General features: G+C 45.1%; 1 protein-coding gene across 1 annotated transcript in view; it reads left to right on the top strand.

Moving 5' to 3' along the window:
- The first annotated feature begins 1315 nt into the window (after window positions 1-1315).
- LOC119433087 (adapter molecule Crk) overlaps window positions 1316-17928 on the top strand; it is a 43039-nt gene continuing 26426 nt past the window's right edge. Inside the window, exons 1-2 of the mRNA XM_037700226.2 lie at window positions 1316-1957; window positions 12030-12152. Coding sequence (XP_037556154.1) covers window positions 1923-1957; window positions 12030-12152 — 158 coding nt within the window. The 5' untranslated portion in view covers window positions 1316-1922. The remainder of the gene's footprint in view (window positions 1958-12029; window positions 12153-17928) is intronic.

Raw genomic sequence — 17928 nt, 5'->3', positions numbered from 1 at the left:
CACATGGGGCACCCAGTTTTAATGGGTTGCAAAGATGGTGAGACTGACAAAAAAAAAAAGTTTTCCTTGCCTTAATCAAGTTAGCAGATTTACAGGCTGCCCCAAAACGGGGCATTTATATTGAATGACAGCTTATTATCAGGGCTTATTAGCAGCTTATTAGCCGGACTTATTAACACCCCTGCGTTAATTTTCTCAGGAACTGCGCCTCTGCGCAACAGCCACTACTCTCCGGCAGCACAATCATTCGGAATAACAGTCCGAACTTGCATCGGTCACTCACCTTTGAGACTTCATCGGTGCTGTTATGCGTTACATTCGTACGGAAACGACTGTTCGGCGTCGTACAGCATATCAATAACTCTCTCACACACACAGATATATATATATATATATATATATATATATATATATATATATATATATATATATATATATATATATATAGTTTTAATTGCCTGGTATGAATATTATTCCTGCGAATGAGAGTTTTATGTGCAGTATTCACTAATACGTGTGTTTCGTATGCAAACGTGCACGGTCGGGAGTTCTCACTGTACCATTTGTACCATTCTCAATGTACCCTTTGATTTAATTACGTAGAAATACATCGGTCATTCTTCGCGCCACGCAGCTAATAAACCTGGTTTATTTCACTTTAACATTGTTTTCTTCGATCATTGTTCCTAATCAATATCCACCGACAAGAAGCGTGCGTAAAATGACACGCTATCAATAATAAAATTTTCGTACGTAGCTTCATGTTGCAGAGATGCCAGTTGCTTTTAGAAGACAGTGTTAAAAACAATGGTTCACTTGACTGAAACTACCTTTGGTACCCGCCGTCAAGAATCATGAGCGCACCAAAGGAACTAAAACATAAAAACAAATGTACTACACAGACGTTCTGCGAGAAAAACTGGGCGCCGCCAGCGTCCGCGTAGCGAACGCGCGCTCGCTAGCAGACGACGCGCTTGACAACGACAACAAAACTGAAGACGACGCGTTGTATAATCCATGCCTCAAATATATATGTTTGGCAAGATGGTGTAAACATAAATTTGCAGTTGAAATAAAGCACTATTTTAAGAGCATACTATGCGCAATCGGCCTCGGCGCCCGCAGCGAAAGTGCGTTGAATATGCCGCGGAGCGCGTCTCCGCCCCAATGCAGTTCGCTCGCAGCGCCCTCGCAAAATTTTTCCACACGCGGCGCCTCAGCGGGAGAGCGCCGTTCGGCCCACTCGACCATTATCTAGTACACTCTAGTTGGCTGTCTGTTTGGCTGCTGATGTTGATGTTTAGCCAACGTTTAGCCCGTCTGCGTCTGTCTGATTGTACGTCGTTGTCGCGGTTCGTGCGCTCGTGGGCCCGTATGATGCTACGCTTTCCGTGGTGATGGTGCCCCGCGATGGCCCTGTCCGTGTGGTGATACTTGGCGAACGCGTTCCAGTTATCCCTGCGGCGCCGGCAAGGCGTACTTTGCCCCGTGCGCTCTCGTCCTACTGCGACGGTGGTGGTGGCGGCTCGCCGATGCTCGCTAAGCCTAACTGTGGCTCGCAGTGGTGCTCCTGATCGACCCCGGCTCACTAGACCGGCCGTTCAAGTGACACAGCTTATCTGAAGACATCCTCTCGACTCGCGCGCGATCACTGTGCCGCACCGCCGAGAACCACGTTTGATGCTGGTGCCGGAGCGCAAGTTTTGGAGCGTCTGTGTGACACTCCCAGCTGTTGTGTTGTGGTGACTAGAGGACGTGATCGATTCCGTGTGCCCAGACGCTGTCTAGCGGAAACGCCGGCGCCTCGACGGGCGCTCGCGCGTGTGGTGTGTTAGCTGAAGTTTTCCTCGCGTTCATTTTTTTCTCGGTCACCTATCTGCCTTGACTGCGCCCCAGTGGCGTGACTTTACACGACGGGAGACATGGCCGGGAGCTTTGATCCGTACGATAAGAACAGGTCAGTATCCGTGCGTGTGTTGTGTGTGTAGCGAATTTGTGCGTGACACGATTCGGCCCGAGCGCTGGCCTCCGGAGATAAAAGCGACCGGCCGCTCGTACTACCTACCGGACGCACGGCTGCAACGTTCTCGGCCAAACCGTTTCCTTTGAACCCCCGAACCTCCTTGTTTTTTTGTTTTAGCTCTATGCCCCGAAACGGCGCATTCCTCCCGCCGTTGGTCGCGAGCCGTTTTTGCTAGCGTCTTTCCGCGCCACGGAGCGGGAGCGCCCGTTTATTTTGGGGTTCCTTCCCCCCGCCCGAAGATCGTGTTTCACGGACCACCACTCGGCTAGGCCTACACGCTTGCAAAAACAATCATTGTGCAGGGTCTGAAAGCGTCCTGGGATAACTTTGGCATCGTTTAATGCCAAACATCCTGCAAAGGCCAATCCGAACGCGTTTCCGTACGTTGTTTTCATCCAATTATGGGAAAATGAGGGGCTGGAAGACCGCACAAGTACGAGGGAATTTTGCGCGCGAGAAGCTTTGGATGGCTCGCCCCCCTTTTTTTTGCGTTCATTTAGTATGAAAAAATCTTCCTCAGGGATGACAACTCGCGAACGGCGCGAGCTTTTGAAAGCATCGCAGCCGTCGAGCGTTCTCGGCCTCCGATTGGGGACAGGGTAAACATTTGGCCAAAATACGGGTCTTGCTCGTGTCAATGTCATAAGGATAGGTATCCTGGGATGTTAACGGCAGTGACAACATTACGCTATGCTGTCATCAGCAGTCGTAGAGGAACCTTCTTGAATTTTCATTTCATCTCTTCTTTTTTTGTGTTTTTGCTGTTCATCACCTTTATCTGAGACTTGTCAAGGAGGCAGGAGCAGTGGTATCTCCTTCATCAGCAGTGACATCTCATTCATCCTAATTGTAACCTGTCTTTAGCAGAGTTTGTGTGGCGTAGTAGCATAAGTTATGACCTCGTCGTCGGTTTAGGTAGGCTAGTAATACTTTTCATTGGGGGGTCCCCTTCACTTAAAAGGCATGAGTCGTGTGGTTTGGTTGACAACGTTGTCCACCCACCGAAGGTGATCTTCTAAGTGTTTGCTGATCAGTCATCTCCCCCGATGCCATCCTACCTTTTCAGCTTCCAAGGACGACAGTGTGGCACTGTTGACTTGGTGACAAACCACTGTGCTACACAAAAAGACAAGGCTTCTATCTTGCCAATTCCATGCAGTGAAAACTGTTGCTGCGACAAAACCTGAAGAAAAGCTCGTCCTTTGTCTGCCACTAATTCTCCTGTGAACAGCACTAGATGAATCGAAGGGTGACATGTATTAGTGGTGCACATTGGGTAAACATTGTTTCATCCCAGAGATGCAGATACGCCTCATCCCTGTTAGACTGGCAGTTTCTTTCATGTTGTACACAATGGTTGGGACAGAGCATAGAGCGAGGCTCCTTTGCGCAACCTTCACTGAATCAAAGGGGCCATGACATGGTGATATGACATTTGTCAGTTTATCCTTGCAACTGACAGTAGAGACACGCAAGAACTGGGCTCATGGTGCACAATTTAACTAAGCCCCTCCCACTGACGACCGCCATTTTGGCATTAACAGTGTGATGTCACAAAGTGCGGTGGCACCACTTTGATATCCTCTCTGAAGCATTTCTGGAACACACCAAAAATTTCGCTCTGCCAGCTTTGGCACGTAACACCAAAGCAAGGGTGTTGCTTTTGAATTGTGCGCGCAATTCCTTTACTCGTGCTATAAAAAACGGTAGCAGATCGCCGAGATGCACAATGCAAGAACAAAATGACACATGGCGACAATGGTATAATTCCAGCACCTGGAATCACTTTCGGTGCCTGCAGTACAGAGAAGCATGGCCTTCGATATCGGCTTCCGTTATTCCGAGGGAATCGTTTGTGGGTGTGCATTTAATTTTGTCACCATTCAGTGTTGCTAGAATGCTGTACGGTGTCATGTTTCTTTCACGTCCCTTGTTTATCATGCTATTCTTTGCCATTATGGTTCAACTGCACTGAATGCACTCAAAGTTTGCCAGCTTTCAGTGGGAGGCGTATGATTCAACATGCAATGCACAATTGAAGCCAGAAAATTTGGTGTCATTGCCTCTTCAAAGTTAATTGATTGTTTGATTCGTGGGGTTTAACGACCCATAGCAAGATTCCGGTTGCGAGAAACAACATTTGGTATTTGTTTTGACAACCTGAATTTTTTGAAGCTGCACTACATACCCGGGTGATTCTGCTTTTTGACCCCATCTAAACGTAACCGGGAATTGCACTGGCGACATCATGTTCTGCAGTGGAACACCATAACCACTGCCGCTGGTCATTAAGATTGAAGAGATGACAAAGAAAAACCACAAATTCAGTTTAGACTGATAAAGTATTCATTCAAAATTATCTCCGGTAACTTCACAGTAATAGGTTGATTAGTAGAAGACAAAATGAGAAGGTAAAAATTTAATTTCTTGAAATTTGTGCCGATAACCCCCGTGCCTGTACGGTGACGTTGCAATTTTGGGGTTTTATTTTTTTTTCCGCTTTTTGTAGTCAAGGGGGGGGGGGAGGCTATTGGACTGACTGACAGGCGTGGCAGTTTCTTCCATGTACACAATGGGTGGGACAGAGCGTAGAGTGATGCTCCTCTGTGCAACCTTCATTGAATCGAAGGGCCCAGGCGTCGACTACATTATGGTACATTCACGCTACGCCTAATGTGGGTCGCATGCTGAGGGTGCCTCGTCGGGGAACTCTCCCAGTTACGCCCCCTCCTTGCGAGTAGAACGACCTGGCCAGGGCTTTAGAATTCTTCCCACCGTAAAATGAATTTATTGTTCCCGACGTTTCGGAATCAAGTTGGTTCCTTCTTCATGGGGGAGTGATGACAGAGATGGCAGGATGCAGCTTTTAAACATACTTCATGATAGGAAAGTGGTTAGTTGGGCCAGTTGGTACATGTTAACGGTTGGAAATCCAGTGGCAAAGCACAAGATGACAGGACAAGGCTGGATGATAACAGTGGGGCGTTGAGCTTCTTTGGGGAGGCTCGACTTTCTTTGCGTCCGTGACTAAGGAAGTGAAGTGCGAGTGGTAGGCTTGGGGAAGCATCGGCGAAGACATTCCTGGCCAGCTTTCTCGCACTTTTTTCTCGCCGTGCATAAACCATGAATGTACACCGAGTAGAGGTTTCCTTTAGAACGGCTTCAGTCGTTCTTGGTGTTTTTAATGTACCACTGACCTTAATAACAGTAGTGTTTTGTTGCTTAGTCTCTGTCGTTAGAATTTTGGTTTCTTGGAACGCAATTTTGTGACCCACATCTTCTGAATTTTCGGCAAGGGCCCGGTTGCGCATTTGAGAGAACGCTCTGACAGTTTTAAAGCAAAGCTTTTTTTTGCTTCTTCCTTCGACTTTTCCACAGCTGCTGCTGCCTTGCATGCCACGTCGGGGGGTGGGGTGGTTGAGAGCTCACGGCAAGCGAGATAAGCGAAGTCGACGTTTCGTAGAGCGGGGCCGCAATGCCCTCTGACACAGCCTAAGAACACCACAATTCCCTCTGGACCCCTCGCAAAAGCATTGCAGGAGCTGCCGCACTTGCCTCCGTGCTTACGCGCAACAGCAGTTCAGGGAGGAGGTAGGGGGAATGTTAGAATGGAAGTAGAGAGCGAGAGGAGACGGAATTGGTACAATGGGATCTTGTACCAATGCAGTCAGGAAACGGGTGGTTAACCTTACCCCTCTGCGCTCGTGGCACTTCCCCTAACATCACACGGGAGAAAGAAAATGCATTGTCAGAAAGCATTGTTCATTTGGGCTCTCTTCAGTAAAGCAATGAGTGAATGGATGACACGTCTCTCTCTGTTCTGTGTACTACGTGGACAAACACAAGTGGTGCAACATTTAACATCGCATCATGACTGTCGTATGCCATCAACATCACTGCCAAATATTGTCAATGAACGCAAGCAGCACTTACATGGATTCCCTTAGTGCGTGGGATCTGCGTATTTTTGTGTTCAGTGATTCTTTCGTTTAGGTTTTTTTCTTTGCCAGTGTACACTGCCCGACACTCAGAAAAGTTGATTTTGTAGGCGACCCCATGAGCTCAAGGACCACGCACCAAGAGAGCGCTCAAGGGGTCGTTTACAATATCAACTGTTTCGACTGTCAGGCAGCATACATCGGTGAAGTAGAAAAAAGCTAAACGAAAGAACACGCCGGCTGTTACGTTCGAGTGGCAGGGCGAGACACCCTTCTAATGACCTTTGGATACCTGCTACATTCCTCTGCAGCTTTGTGAAGTCAAAGTGCATCACTGAGCAATCCTATAAAGCCGTGGGAAAGTTATGCTTCATGGCCCAGCGGCAATTGATAAGCTACATTTGACCGTAGACTTCGACAACGCGACCAAGAACAGCGAGTTGTGCAGCTATACCGGATAGCAATTAAAAATTTGTTTGTTTGTTTTTTGAATGTTTCTTTTGTTTTCTGTTGAAAACTGTGTTTACTTGTTCATTTTCCCTTTATTATGTCGATAAGAATAAACTGTCTTTAATTCATTGGGTCACATTTGTGCCATGTTAATTTGTCAAGTGATTATCTGCATGAAGGCAACCTGCAGTGAAGTTTAGTTTGCTCTTGCATTTTTGGTTTGTGACCTTCATTGGCCAAACAACGAAACAAATTTTAAAACATAAAGCAGCATCTCTGCAAAATATGGGAGAGGTTTGAGAGAGTGGGCAGGGGGGTGCGTAAAGAGAGGTGTGTGTCTGGGCATGTATTATGTGAGAGGGAAAATAGAGGAAGAGGGATATGGGGGCAGTGGACTGGTCGGCCCCAGCTCCCACAAGAAAATGAACTCTCAAGGTATGGTTGTAGCTCGGTGAGAGTTCCTGAAGCCTAAGTTCACTCTTTGGCTCCTTTTGGAAGTCGATGTAGTACATTTTTACTGACAAGAAATAAACTTTACCCAAGCAGGTGCTGTCAAAGTGCATGACACGATTATGAGCTAGTGTGGGAACTTCAAGGCGGCGTCTTCACCATTGTTTCTTCTTCCCACTTTCTGTGGTTTACCGTGCCTTCTTTTCTTGAAGAGTGGCTTTCTGGTATTGGTGGAAGCATAATTTACTAATACAGCTGAACTTACTTTTCTCTTTAGCGAGTGTTTTAAGATTAAACTTGGATCCTGTTTGCCAGCCTCATGCACAGGACATTAAAAAAGATTCCCGCAGGATACGTCTCGCACTGAGTATCGACATTAATGTGATTGGCGTCGAAACAATTCAACAGAGGTGGGAATGCTGCTACATTCCGTTAAAAGTTTTTACATTCATGGTACAAACGAGAGAAACTGCTGCAAAGCTGCTCTAAAATGGGCCATGTCAGAAGCCAATGTGAATAGGAGTGGTGGGTCAATGTCAGGTGGCAGTCACCGTCACCCTACGTACAGAATGTCATTGCATCTCCTGCCATTCATAAAGCTATTTGAGCTAAAGGGTCACCGAGCTAATTCAATCCAATTTAGTGCGCGCTTGTGCATGTTTGCGGTACACGATATTGTCGTGGGTTGTGCATAGTTTAGGATGAAGTTCTAGAGTCGAGCCTAGTGGGGCACGCCCGACCCATTCAGCGTTGTTGGCGTCTCCTGCATTTGTACTTCGCACCAGTGTCGTGGCTTCGGTAAGAGAGGTCTTCCTGAACTGGGGGGGAGGGGGGATGACACGCGTTTGGCATGGCGGCTGTGTCATGGCACTCGGCAAACTGAGACTTACTCCTGGCTTTGCCATTAGCTGCCCTGCTGTGTCATGTTTGTCTTTGTGTGTGTGTTCCTGAGTGTGTGTTCATAACGCAGCAGGTTTGTAGCTCAGCTATTTTACTGGCTAGATGACTTTAGGCCTCAAATAATATTGCTCAAATGGTCATCCTACATACCACGTGACTGTATTGCAAGTGAGTTTTTTATGCCTTTGTGTGGCTTGCTTTACTGCTGGGGATGTGCAGTATTTTTCTTTTTTTTCAAGCATTCTGGTTGATTCAGTGTGGCCGCGTCATGGTTGTAATTTGTTTGTAACTGGTCGTGTACGTGGATCACCTTCTTCGAGAACACTATTCGCTGTGATTTGTGCTAGTGCACTAGCACCATTTATGATGTGCTGGAGTAGTGTCCGGCCAACAACCATTACGAATCATCATTGCTAAGTGCCGCAAAGTTTGCTCAAAATCATTATTTTTCCCACTGCAAAGACTGCTCCAAAACGTTTTTGGCCATTTCCACTACTGGTAGTGTAGCGGCACACCATGTTACGAAATTCTCCACTTCGGTGTAGCTCAAGGCTCCTCGCTCAATGCAGGCTCCGGTCACATTCTGTTCACTTCTTTTTCCACACTCGGCTGGTTTTCACGCCGACTTCTTGTTCTGCTTCTTCGTCCAAGCACCTACCCAGCATGGAGGATTGGCCCAGAGACATACCTAGTGTCATATGTCCAGTTACACATACGCAGTAGCACATTTTGTTGAGAAGTTGTGTGATTGGAGGGTTACAACCCCCAATACCTGCCTCCCCCACCACCCATTTGTGCTCCACTGCCCTGTGCAATTGTGATGTGAGCTATTGGTAAATTGACTGTCAATAGTATTGATAGTCAGTACTATTGCCATGAACTGAGTATCTAACACTCGGTTCATGCAATTGGGAACGGGGAAACGTTGCTGAGTTTATGTGCAGTATGTTATGTGATTTTGCATAATTTTTCATAGTTTTTCATCACTACTGTGCGGTTGCAGATCGCAGGTCACTGCAAACAAAAATGATCCCTTCGTTAAGCAGTTTCAGCTCTTTGTAAAAAACGTTTGCACCAGTGATGGTAAGTTGCTGCAAAGTGGTGAAGTGACAGGAGTGACACTAGTCTGAAACATGTATTGCTCCTTGACAGTTTACTGTGTGGCGGCACACAATTGATTGCATGAAGCTTTGCCACAGTGGGTGCACTTACCCACGTGTAACATGCTTTGTTCGAACAGGCCATTGTTTGTCTTTCGTAACAAGCACTCAGCTCGATGCTAAAACTCGGGCAGCACAGGTTTAGAAAGACAAAGTACTGCAGACTTGAGGGGAGATGTAGGTTGAAAGTTTTTTCTAGATTTTTATTGGACAATTATCAACATTTTATTTTTCTCATATAATAAAGTCAAGGTGTTTCTGCAACCAGGAGACTGCAAAGTATGGTTACAATGGAGGCATGTTAGCTGTAGAAGCTTCATTCTTCCATTTGTGCTCTTTTGATGAGGCTTGCAAGCGCGAGTTTTGCCAAGATGGTGAGCTTTTCAACAAGCGAGCTCTGGGCCTGGCGGAGTTGGCACCAGCTCGTTCTCCACTTAGAACCAGTGCTCAGACAAAGGCTAAGCTTCCCACAGATGAGAGGCTGACAAGCGAAAAGCCGTTGTATTGCTGTATTCAGGGAAATGCCAAAATGTCGCCTAGTGTCCCAACAGCAAGATTTCATTGCTGTGCCCCGAAACACGATTTGCTTCATGCACTGTTGTCCTGGAGATGGCCACTTCTATATTCAAGGGTGAATGTGCCATCTGTGGCAAACCTTCAAGCTGTGCCAGCCTGCACTAAAACACAAATTTTGGATGCAGTCGTTAAATTTAGCGAGATGTGTGCGTCCACTGGCGACCACACAGCCATAGTTGGCCTTGGTTAGTGTTTAGGCCTGGACATCAAAGCCTAGGTAATCAGTTCCAGCTGGTGCGTTTAGAGGGCGGTTGTTAGGTGGCACAGTCTAACTGGGCTGTGGGGAAATGAGAATTGTATTGCGTATGTTTGTAATTCTTATGCATGCATATACTATGCGGAAATATGATTGCAACTGGAGCTCTTTTTACGGGGCAGTCGTGAAGAAAGGCTGGACTGTCACTTGAGTGAATAAGCTGTATACGGTCTGTTCAGCGCACAGCTCATCAGTTTATTTATAATGATACACTTTGGTACGTACTTGTGTGCCCCCTCGGTAAATCTGTGTCGATTAATGGCAAAGATCTTGTGTGCAACACCTCAGATCTGTTGCGCCCGCCTATCACATCTGTTCACCGATTTGATAGTGCGGCATGATGACAAATCACCTACTGGCCTCCGTGAAACTTCTCGACCACAAATCTCCAGTGGCAACAGTGATGTCGCTCAAATTTGGATTCCGTCTACTCTATTTTCTGCATGACTGCACTATGCCAAATCACCTTTTCCGCCAGAGATCTAAAGTTTCCATTTTAGTCAACCTTAGCGGCCAAAATGGCTGTTGTAAAATGCCGGAGAGAACCCAGACCGCAGAAATTGCGTACGTGGCAACAATACTCACGACACGACTTGCAAAAAATTCAGTAAGCCATTGTTAGGTGTCTAAAATATTTGTTGCTGTTGTACATTGGGTCTATAGAGCCAAATGGTGGGGCCGCATATGAATTAGAGTTTGTCTGAAAAATTGGCCTGTGGCTGTATAGCCATGATATTAGGTATGTACGCAGAGCGGAAAGCTAGTGATCGTTTTTTCCCTGCAAGGAACGTGGAAAACTGATAAACATGCTATGTCCAAGTAACTTCACATATACAGGGTGTCCCAGCTATCATGCAGCACGATTTAAAATAAGTGGAACGGTGGCGTGCGAAGCAAACCTAGTGCGTATTGTTTCCAGGACAGTGGAGTAGCCGCCAGTAATTTTTTTGTTATTGAGATTTAATTACGTAATTGTAATTATCTAACTCGAGAAGTACTGTCCTAATTATCAAAGTGTCAATGAGAAAGTTGTAGAGCAACATGAAAAACTCCCGATACAGCTTTCTGCTGCTCAACACGTGCTACGTAAATGTGTTTTTCCGAGCGTGAAAGAAGCCCGCAAATACATGCAAAGTGCCTCGAGCGGTCAGTCGCGCGCCAGTTCTGCATGTATTCGCGGGCTTCTTTCACACTCGGAAAAACACATTTATGTAGCACGTATTGAGCAACAGAAAGCTGTATCGGGAGTTTTTCATGTTGCTCTACAACTTTCTCATTGATACTGATAATTAGCACAGTACTTCTCGAGTTAGATAATTAACTACAATTACCTAATTAAATCTCAGTAACGAAAAAATTACTGGCGGCTACTCCACTGTCCTGGAAACAATACGTACTAGGTTTGCTTCGCGTAACGCCATTCCTCTTTTTTTAAAAATCGTGCTGCGTGATAGCTGGGACACCCTGTATATTGCGATACCAGCTGTCCATACAAAATGTTGCCAAGAATAAAAATAACAGACAGCTTTATGCGAACGGCGCTTACTCTATATTGATGGGCATTGTTCATGCTAATCGTGTGTCTTTTTTTTAATTGTGCAGAAATAATTACTTAGGTCGAAATAGCTAACATTTAATAACCTACTTTGGGGGGGGGGGGGGGGGGGGGGTATGGTGTTAGTGCAGTAGTCAGTCTGCGCGGCCAGTTCTGCACCAGTTCTGCGCGGGGGCAGTTCTGGGCTGGCGCATTGCCACATACTTCTTTTACAGTATAACTGTATTTTTCTTTTGTTTTGTTTCTCTGTCTAGTCCACTCATAGACTAGGTTGCTTTTAACATTGTTATCGGTCATTTCCTCATATCCATGACAACCTTGGCATTCATACATTAAGGATGAAGTTAACAAAACTTAGCTCATTAACACTGAATGTTATTTACTCAATTGACCACAAAAGTATACTTAAAAGACTAGCATGAACAACACCCACTAAAATAAGATTGGGTGTAGTTTGTTACTTTTTTTATTTATCGGCCATATTTAGTTGTCACAGCCACCATGTAACTTAATAGTGTTCTGCAAAGTCAAAGCACAGCTTTACTTACTACGCCTATATTTCACTCATGTTGAGCTTTATCAAGCTGCTCCAAAATGCCAAAATTGCTGCTCCCAGCGCTGCTCCGAAACAGCCTTGGTTGTGCCACCCGTGTAAAAAAATTGATTCCTTCGTGTGCGTACTCGGGCCTTGTAACACACTTTTGTGCACCGTATTTTGCAGCTGGTTCTTTGGGCCCATGTCCCGGCAGGAGGCGTCCGACCTCCTGATGGCCGAGAATGAAGTGGGTGTCTTCTTGGTCCGCAATAGTACAACCATAGCGGGTGACCTGGTGCTGTGTGTCCGGTGAGTTCTTAACCCTTCACAAATTCAAGGTTCGGGTCAACTATACCTCGGTGACACAGTGGTAAAGATGGCAGTTGTGGTTTAGATATTCACTGGGAGGGGCATTTTCTTTGGCTGCTTGGCAATTCTACAAAATTTCAGTTTGGCTAAATTGATTATAGATGTGCACTGTGATTCATCAAAGCAGTCTTGGTGAACCTGCAGGGCTCATAGTTCCCTGATTTTTTTTACCAGCGGCGTTTAAAAGCACATTGACAACTGAAGCAGGCACTTGGTAGTTAGCAGGTGTACCACATGTCCTATACCATGAGCGAGATTTTCTGAGTGCTGTGAGGGGTGCATAGTCTCGAAGGTTGTGCACCATCACCATTCATGTGTGGGAGGGGCCGTAGTTTTGGCTTTCAAATGATTTTCAAGAGGCCGTACCGAAGGTTTCATACCGTTCATCTGTGCTTGTATGTATGCTCAAACCAAAAACACAACTTTTCGGGGAGGAGGGGGAGCTGTGTCGGTTGACTTATGAGGGGGGTTACCACCTCCAAAACATTATCCTTTGGCGCGTCGCTGCCAGTCAGTGCGCTGGTTCCCAATGTGCTGCCTTCTGCATCATTTGCAGTGGTGGCATTTCTTCCTTTTTTTAATTCAGTTTCACTGACACAGATATCCGTTTTTGCAAGCTTCTTGCGGTACACCCACTCGTATTTCAAGCATAAAATTTTGCGGGACAGCTGCTCCATCTTCATGCAATCTGAAACTATGACTTTTATGCGGTCGAAAATTTTGTTGCAGTTGGCCTTAAACACTTTCCGCATTACTTGAAATGGCAAAAAGTGTACCAAATGCCCACAGATTTCCAGAAACGCAGTTTCTTGATGACTGTACTTGCCATAAGATACACATTCTGGCGACGATTGTATTTGTCAGCTGTAGAGAAAGGGTTAGCACACCTGCCACGGCGGTGCTCATTCAGTGGCCATGGCACTCTGCTGCCGAGCATGACTTGAATTCAACTCCGAGCTGCTGCAGCGGGCGAGCACAAGTCTGGAATGCAAAAGGGCTCTACTTAGCGAGGTCTGGATGTGCATCAGAGGGGTGGTGGAAATCAATCAAGGCTATCACCTCTCTCTAGCTGGTACGTAGCTTGATGGCTTAAAATTCCATCACCCATTCCATCAACCAAACACGGTCAGCCACATCAGCTTTATCCACTTTTTTGCTTACTGTACAAACACAACCATAGCATTCAGATGCACCCATCAAATAATTTTTCTTAGCCAAGCTGATTACTGGTAAAAGTGGTGCAAAACAATATTCCAGTGCTTTTTTTTTTTTTTGGCTGCATAGAACTTATTAATATCGCCAGTGGGAGGTAGTGCAGGCTTAGTCCTTAAGCTCAATTTTTCAAAGAGGCAGTTGTTCCTTGCATGAGAAATGCTTAATTGACTAATGAACAAAATTTCACTGGTTAAGTTTATTTATAAATACTATAGTGCACATACTGCAATTTTCAACCCTCCATAGTGGCTTAGCGGCTATGGTGTTGTGCTGCTAAGGTTGCAGGATCAAATCCTGGCCACGGTGGCTGCATTTCGGTGGAGGCAAGAATACAGTAACGCGTATCTCTCATGCATTTGGTCACATTAAAGATCCCCAGGGGGTAAAAATTAATCCGGAGTCTATCACTACGGCATGGGCTCATAATCAGATTGTGGTTTTGGCACAAAAGGAACCCCAAAATGTTTTTTTTTTCTTTTTTTAATGTACAAATTGTACCTGTATAGGTTCACAAGGCGTGTACACTTGGAACGAGCTGTCAGGATGACACCAGTCTTGAGGTATTCATTCCCAACGTGTGCGACAAAATACATTGGCACCCCAGTTATTAATGCTGTTAGCATTCTTTGCCAACCTCAATCATTTTGAGTCTGTCTGTCTATCTATCTATCCTCTTACACCGACCCAGTGGCCCAACCCCAAGTTGTCTACCAGCTTGGGCCACTAGGTGTGTGCTCGTGGTCATGATGCCGTCGTGGTCATTTTCTGTTGTCGTCATTCTAGCTTTATCATCGGACTTTTGTCACAAAGTTGTTGTCACGCCTTTCACGTGGACCCAGTGAGCCAAGTTGAATAATAGCTTGGGCAACTAGGTATGTGCTCATAGTTGTGATGATGTCGCGGTCATTGCAGTTGTACTCATAGCAGCTTTATTATCCGACTCTCGTCATGCAATCGGCGTCACGCCATTGTAATCATCCAGTCATATAGTACATTCGTTGTCATATATGGCGTCGTGGTCATTTCATTGTCGTCATTCGAGCTTTGTCACCTGACTTTCATCAGGTCGTCGACATCACACTTTTCACACTGACACAGTGAACCAAGTTGTGAATAGTTTGGGCCAGTATACTCTGTTTCAGTATAGTACCGTGATGCAGTACCGTGTTGCTCATTAACTCATTCAGGTGGCAGTCAATTCTGTTCATATAAAACTTAATTTCACCGCATTTCTTACGTCTTCAGAATCATAAAAAGCATACAGCTGCAGAATAGAATAAGAATTTTCAATTATTTAGTGAGTTTTGTCAAGTTTATCGAATCTGGGCATGCGAAAGCTCACTACAGGAACATCAGATATCAGAACATCAACTAGTATTTCATGTCTAGCAGGCTTAAGAAGCTAGCACCTGTCCAGCCACTTGAAAATTATGCCCTGTGCTACACATGTGAAAAGCAATGAAATAAGTGAACCCACTGCATACGAAGACATACTCATATACAGCAATAATACCCAACCAATACTTTCCCGCTAGTTTTCTGAAACATTTTGCACATTTTATTTAAGCTTGCAGCACAATTCCAATCAGGAGCTTTTCAAGATGTTTCGAATCAGAAGTGTTTCAAGATGTCTGCGACACATTTTAACTATCATTACTTTCATCAATGCTTTTTCTGTTGATGCACAATCTTGGCACATAAAGTTGTGTACTCGGCACCTTAAAAGGTTAATTGGCGCATTTTTTAACACATGCTGGGACCTTGTAGGTGACTCTTGTTCACAACCACATATAGTCAGCACCTTGGTAGAAACAGAGCACCACATGATAGTTATATTGGGCCTAAAGATGGGACAAGGGAATGCATTCAGCTGTAAAGGCCGGTTGCATTGTACTCAGGCTCCCGCCGTACCACTGTGAATTTAATCCCATTGAGCTTGTGTGGGCCAAGGTCAAAAATGGCATCGCTGCGGACAACAGAGACTTCAAGCTGTCCACGGTCGACGTCATCTTGAGGGAGAAAATCAAGCAGGTAACGGCGGGAGACTGGAGGAAGAGCATTCAGCATGTGATGGACTTGGAGGCAAAGTTAAGATTTGACACGTCTGGGAGTGAGCACATTCAACCCATCATCATCCAGCTGGGTGAAGATGACACTGAAGACAGCAACTCCGACTGCGAGCTGTCTGGCATTGAGCCACTCGACGAAGCATAAACGCTTCTTATTAACAAAAGAACAGCCCTTATTAGGGCTACCAAAATTTTGCCGGTGGGTTCGCAACAGCCAACCATCCATTCCGTGACCTCTCAAATAAATAAGCAGTTCCATTTATGGCATATTCCTTATAATAGAAGCTCAATTCTGATAAGCAACGTCCTGCACACATTGTGCTCGATTTAAGAAGTGGCATAGAAACACATTTAAATGCTGGCATATCTGAATTGAAACACTATTGTTAACACTGATTATCGTTGGCGGGCTCAAAATGCTCATTCGGGCAGCCATTCATGTGGTTGCATTGTTTATTTTGTTATCTGGCTCACACAAGTAAAGCGATTAAGAGAACAAATATAAGACATCATTAGCTTAGTGAGGCCCAAAATGCTCATTCAGGCAGCCACCGTCGAGTTTGACGTGCCCCATAGTGAAATAGCAGCAGTCAGAGCACGCTTTATGGTTACGTTAGCAGTCTGCACTGGAAATCGCAGTCATCTCATAGCGAGTGGTGGTGAAATAGCAGCAGACAACACCAAACTGACAGCCACTGTCAGCAGCTTGAATACCAAAACACATTCATGTGGTTGCATTGTTTATTTTGTTATCTGGCTCACACAAGTAATGCGATTAAGAGAACAAATATAAAACATCATTAGCTTAGTGAGGCCCAAAATGCTCATTCAGGCAGCCACTGTCGAGTTTGACGTGCCCCATAGTGAAATAGCAGCAGTCAGAGCACGCTTTATAGTTACGTTAGCAGTCTGCACTGGAAATCGCAGTCATCTCATAGCGAATGGTGGTGAAATAGCAGCAGACAACACCAAACTGACAGCCACTGTCAGCAGCTTGAATGCCAAAGCACATTCATGTGGTTGCATTGTTTATTTTGTTATCTGGCTCACACAAGTAATGCGATTAAGAGAACAAATATAAAACATCATTAGCTTAGTGAGGCCCAAACTGCTCATTCAGGCAGCCACCGTCGAGTTTGACGCGCCCCATAGTGAAATTAGTCGGAGCACGCTTTATGGCTCCGTTAGCAGTCTGCACTGAAAATTGAAGTGTTGTCATAGCCAATTTTCAATTTATTAATCTGACTCGAGCAAGTAATGCGAATGCAAGCACAATTATTAACGTGATTAACTTTGCTAGCATTTTTTTGTCATATTTACGTACCGGAAAAATGCTCAGTAAAGTTGAACGTGTTTTAGTGAGTCACTTTGTTCATTACAAGCCGTAGGCAAAGTGACGGGGACAGATTCAGACATTGATATTGGGGAAGTAATATATGGTGAAAGTTGCAAAAGCTCTCACCGCACTGCTTTGCTGGACTCCATTCACTAGAAAACTGCATTTGTAATGATGGAAGCTTAATGACAGGAAATGATACCCCACTGCACAATGTTATATATGTGTACCACTACATGTTTATCTGTTAAAACCATCTGTTTATTAAGACTGAATGCAACAACATAGCAAGGTGCTGTTTCACAATATGGCACCTTTTCATGTGCACTTCTGGTAAGCTACCGTATGCACTGATGCATAAACACATTAACAGGGGAAAGAGACGAAGTAACTGTGCAAGCCACGTGATGCTTTTAACATTTTGTATCTGTCAATGTTTCTGTTGTCACAGCTGATAGAACTTTCTTTGGTGCAAGTTGGTTCATCACGTTGCGGCAACAGCACAAGAAGCAAGGTCAGAATAGTAGGAGAAAACAAAGCAAGGTGGCAGACTGAGGAGGCAAGGTAGACAAGAGAGAATGGCTTTAATGACATCGAAGAGGCCAGCCCTGCTATTCACTGGACTTGGTGCTTTGAATGAGACGAGTTAATGGAATTGTCGAAAGTCGTGGCTGCAGCATGCTTACAAGAACAAATGCAAAAATAAAAGGATAGAAATAGGAACAAATACATACACGCACGGAAGAACTCACATATTCACACACATGAACACAAACGCGAGCGCGAACAAAAAGATCTAAAATACAAAAAAGGGCAAAATAGCAAATATACACAAACACACAAGAAAACACGCACACACTTTTAACGCAGACGCGAGTAGAACTATTAGGAGTCAGTTCACAAGCAGCTGTGCCTACTTTGTCGTACTTTTTTTTAATGTACACATTGGCTCTGTTGCCTTCACTGTCATAGGAATTTTTTAGTAGCGACATATCACGACAAAGCGCAAAGCTGTGTTGTGGGAAAGCAAGTCGAGCGCTGACAGCACAGCTTATGCGCGATTGTGTCACAGCAGGCTTTCTACAGCTGGCGCGTG

This window comes from Dermacentor silvarum, chromosome 11 (assembly GCF_013339745.2).
Source record: "Dermacentor silvarum isolate Dsil-2018 chromosome 11, BIME_Dsil_1.4, whole genome shotgun sequence".
NCBI lineage: Eukaryota > Metazoa > Arthropoda > Arachnida > Ixodida > Ixodidae > Dermacentor > Dermacentor silvarum.
This window is presented reverse-complemented; position numbering and strand designations above follow the sequence as displayed.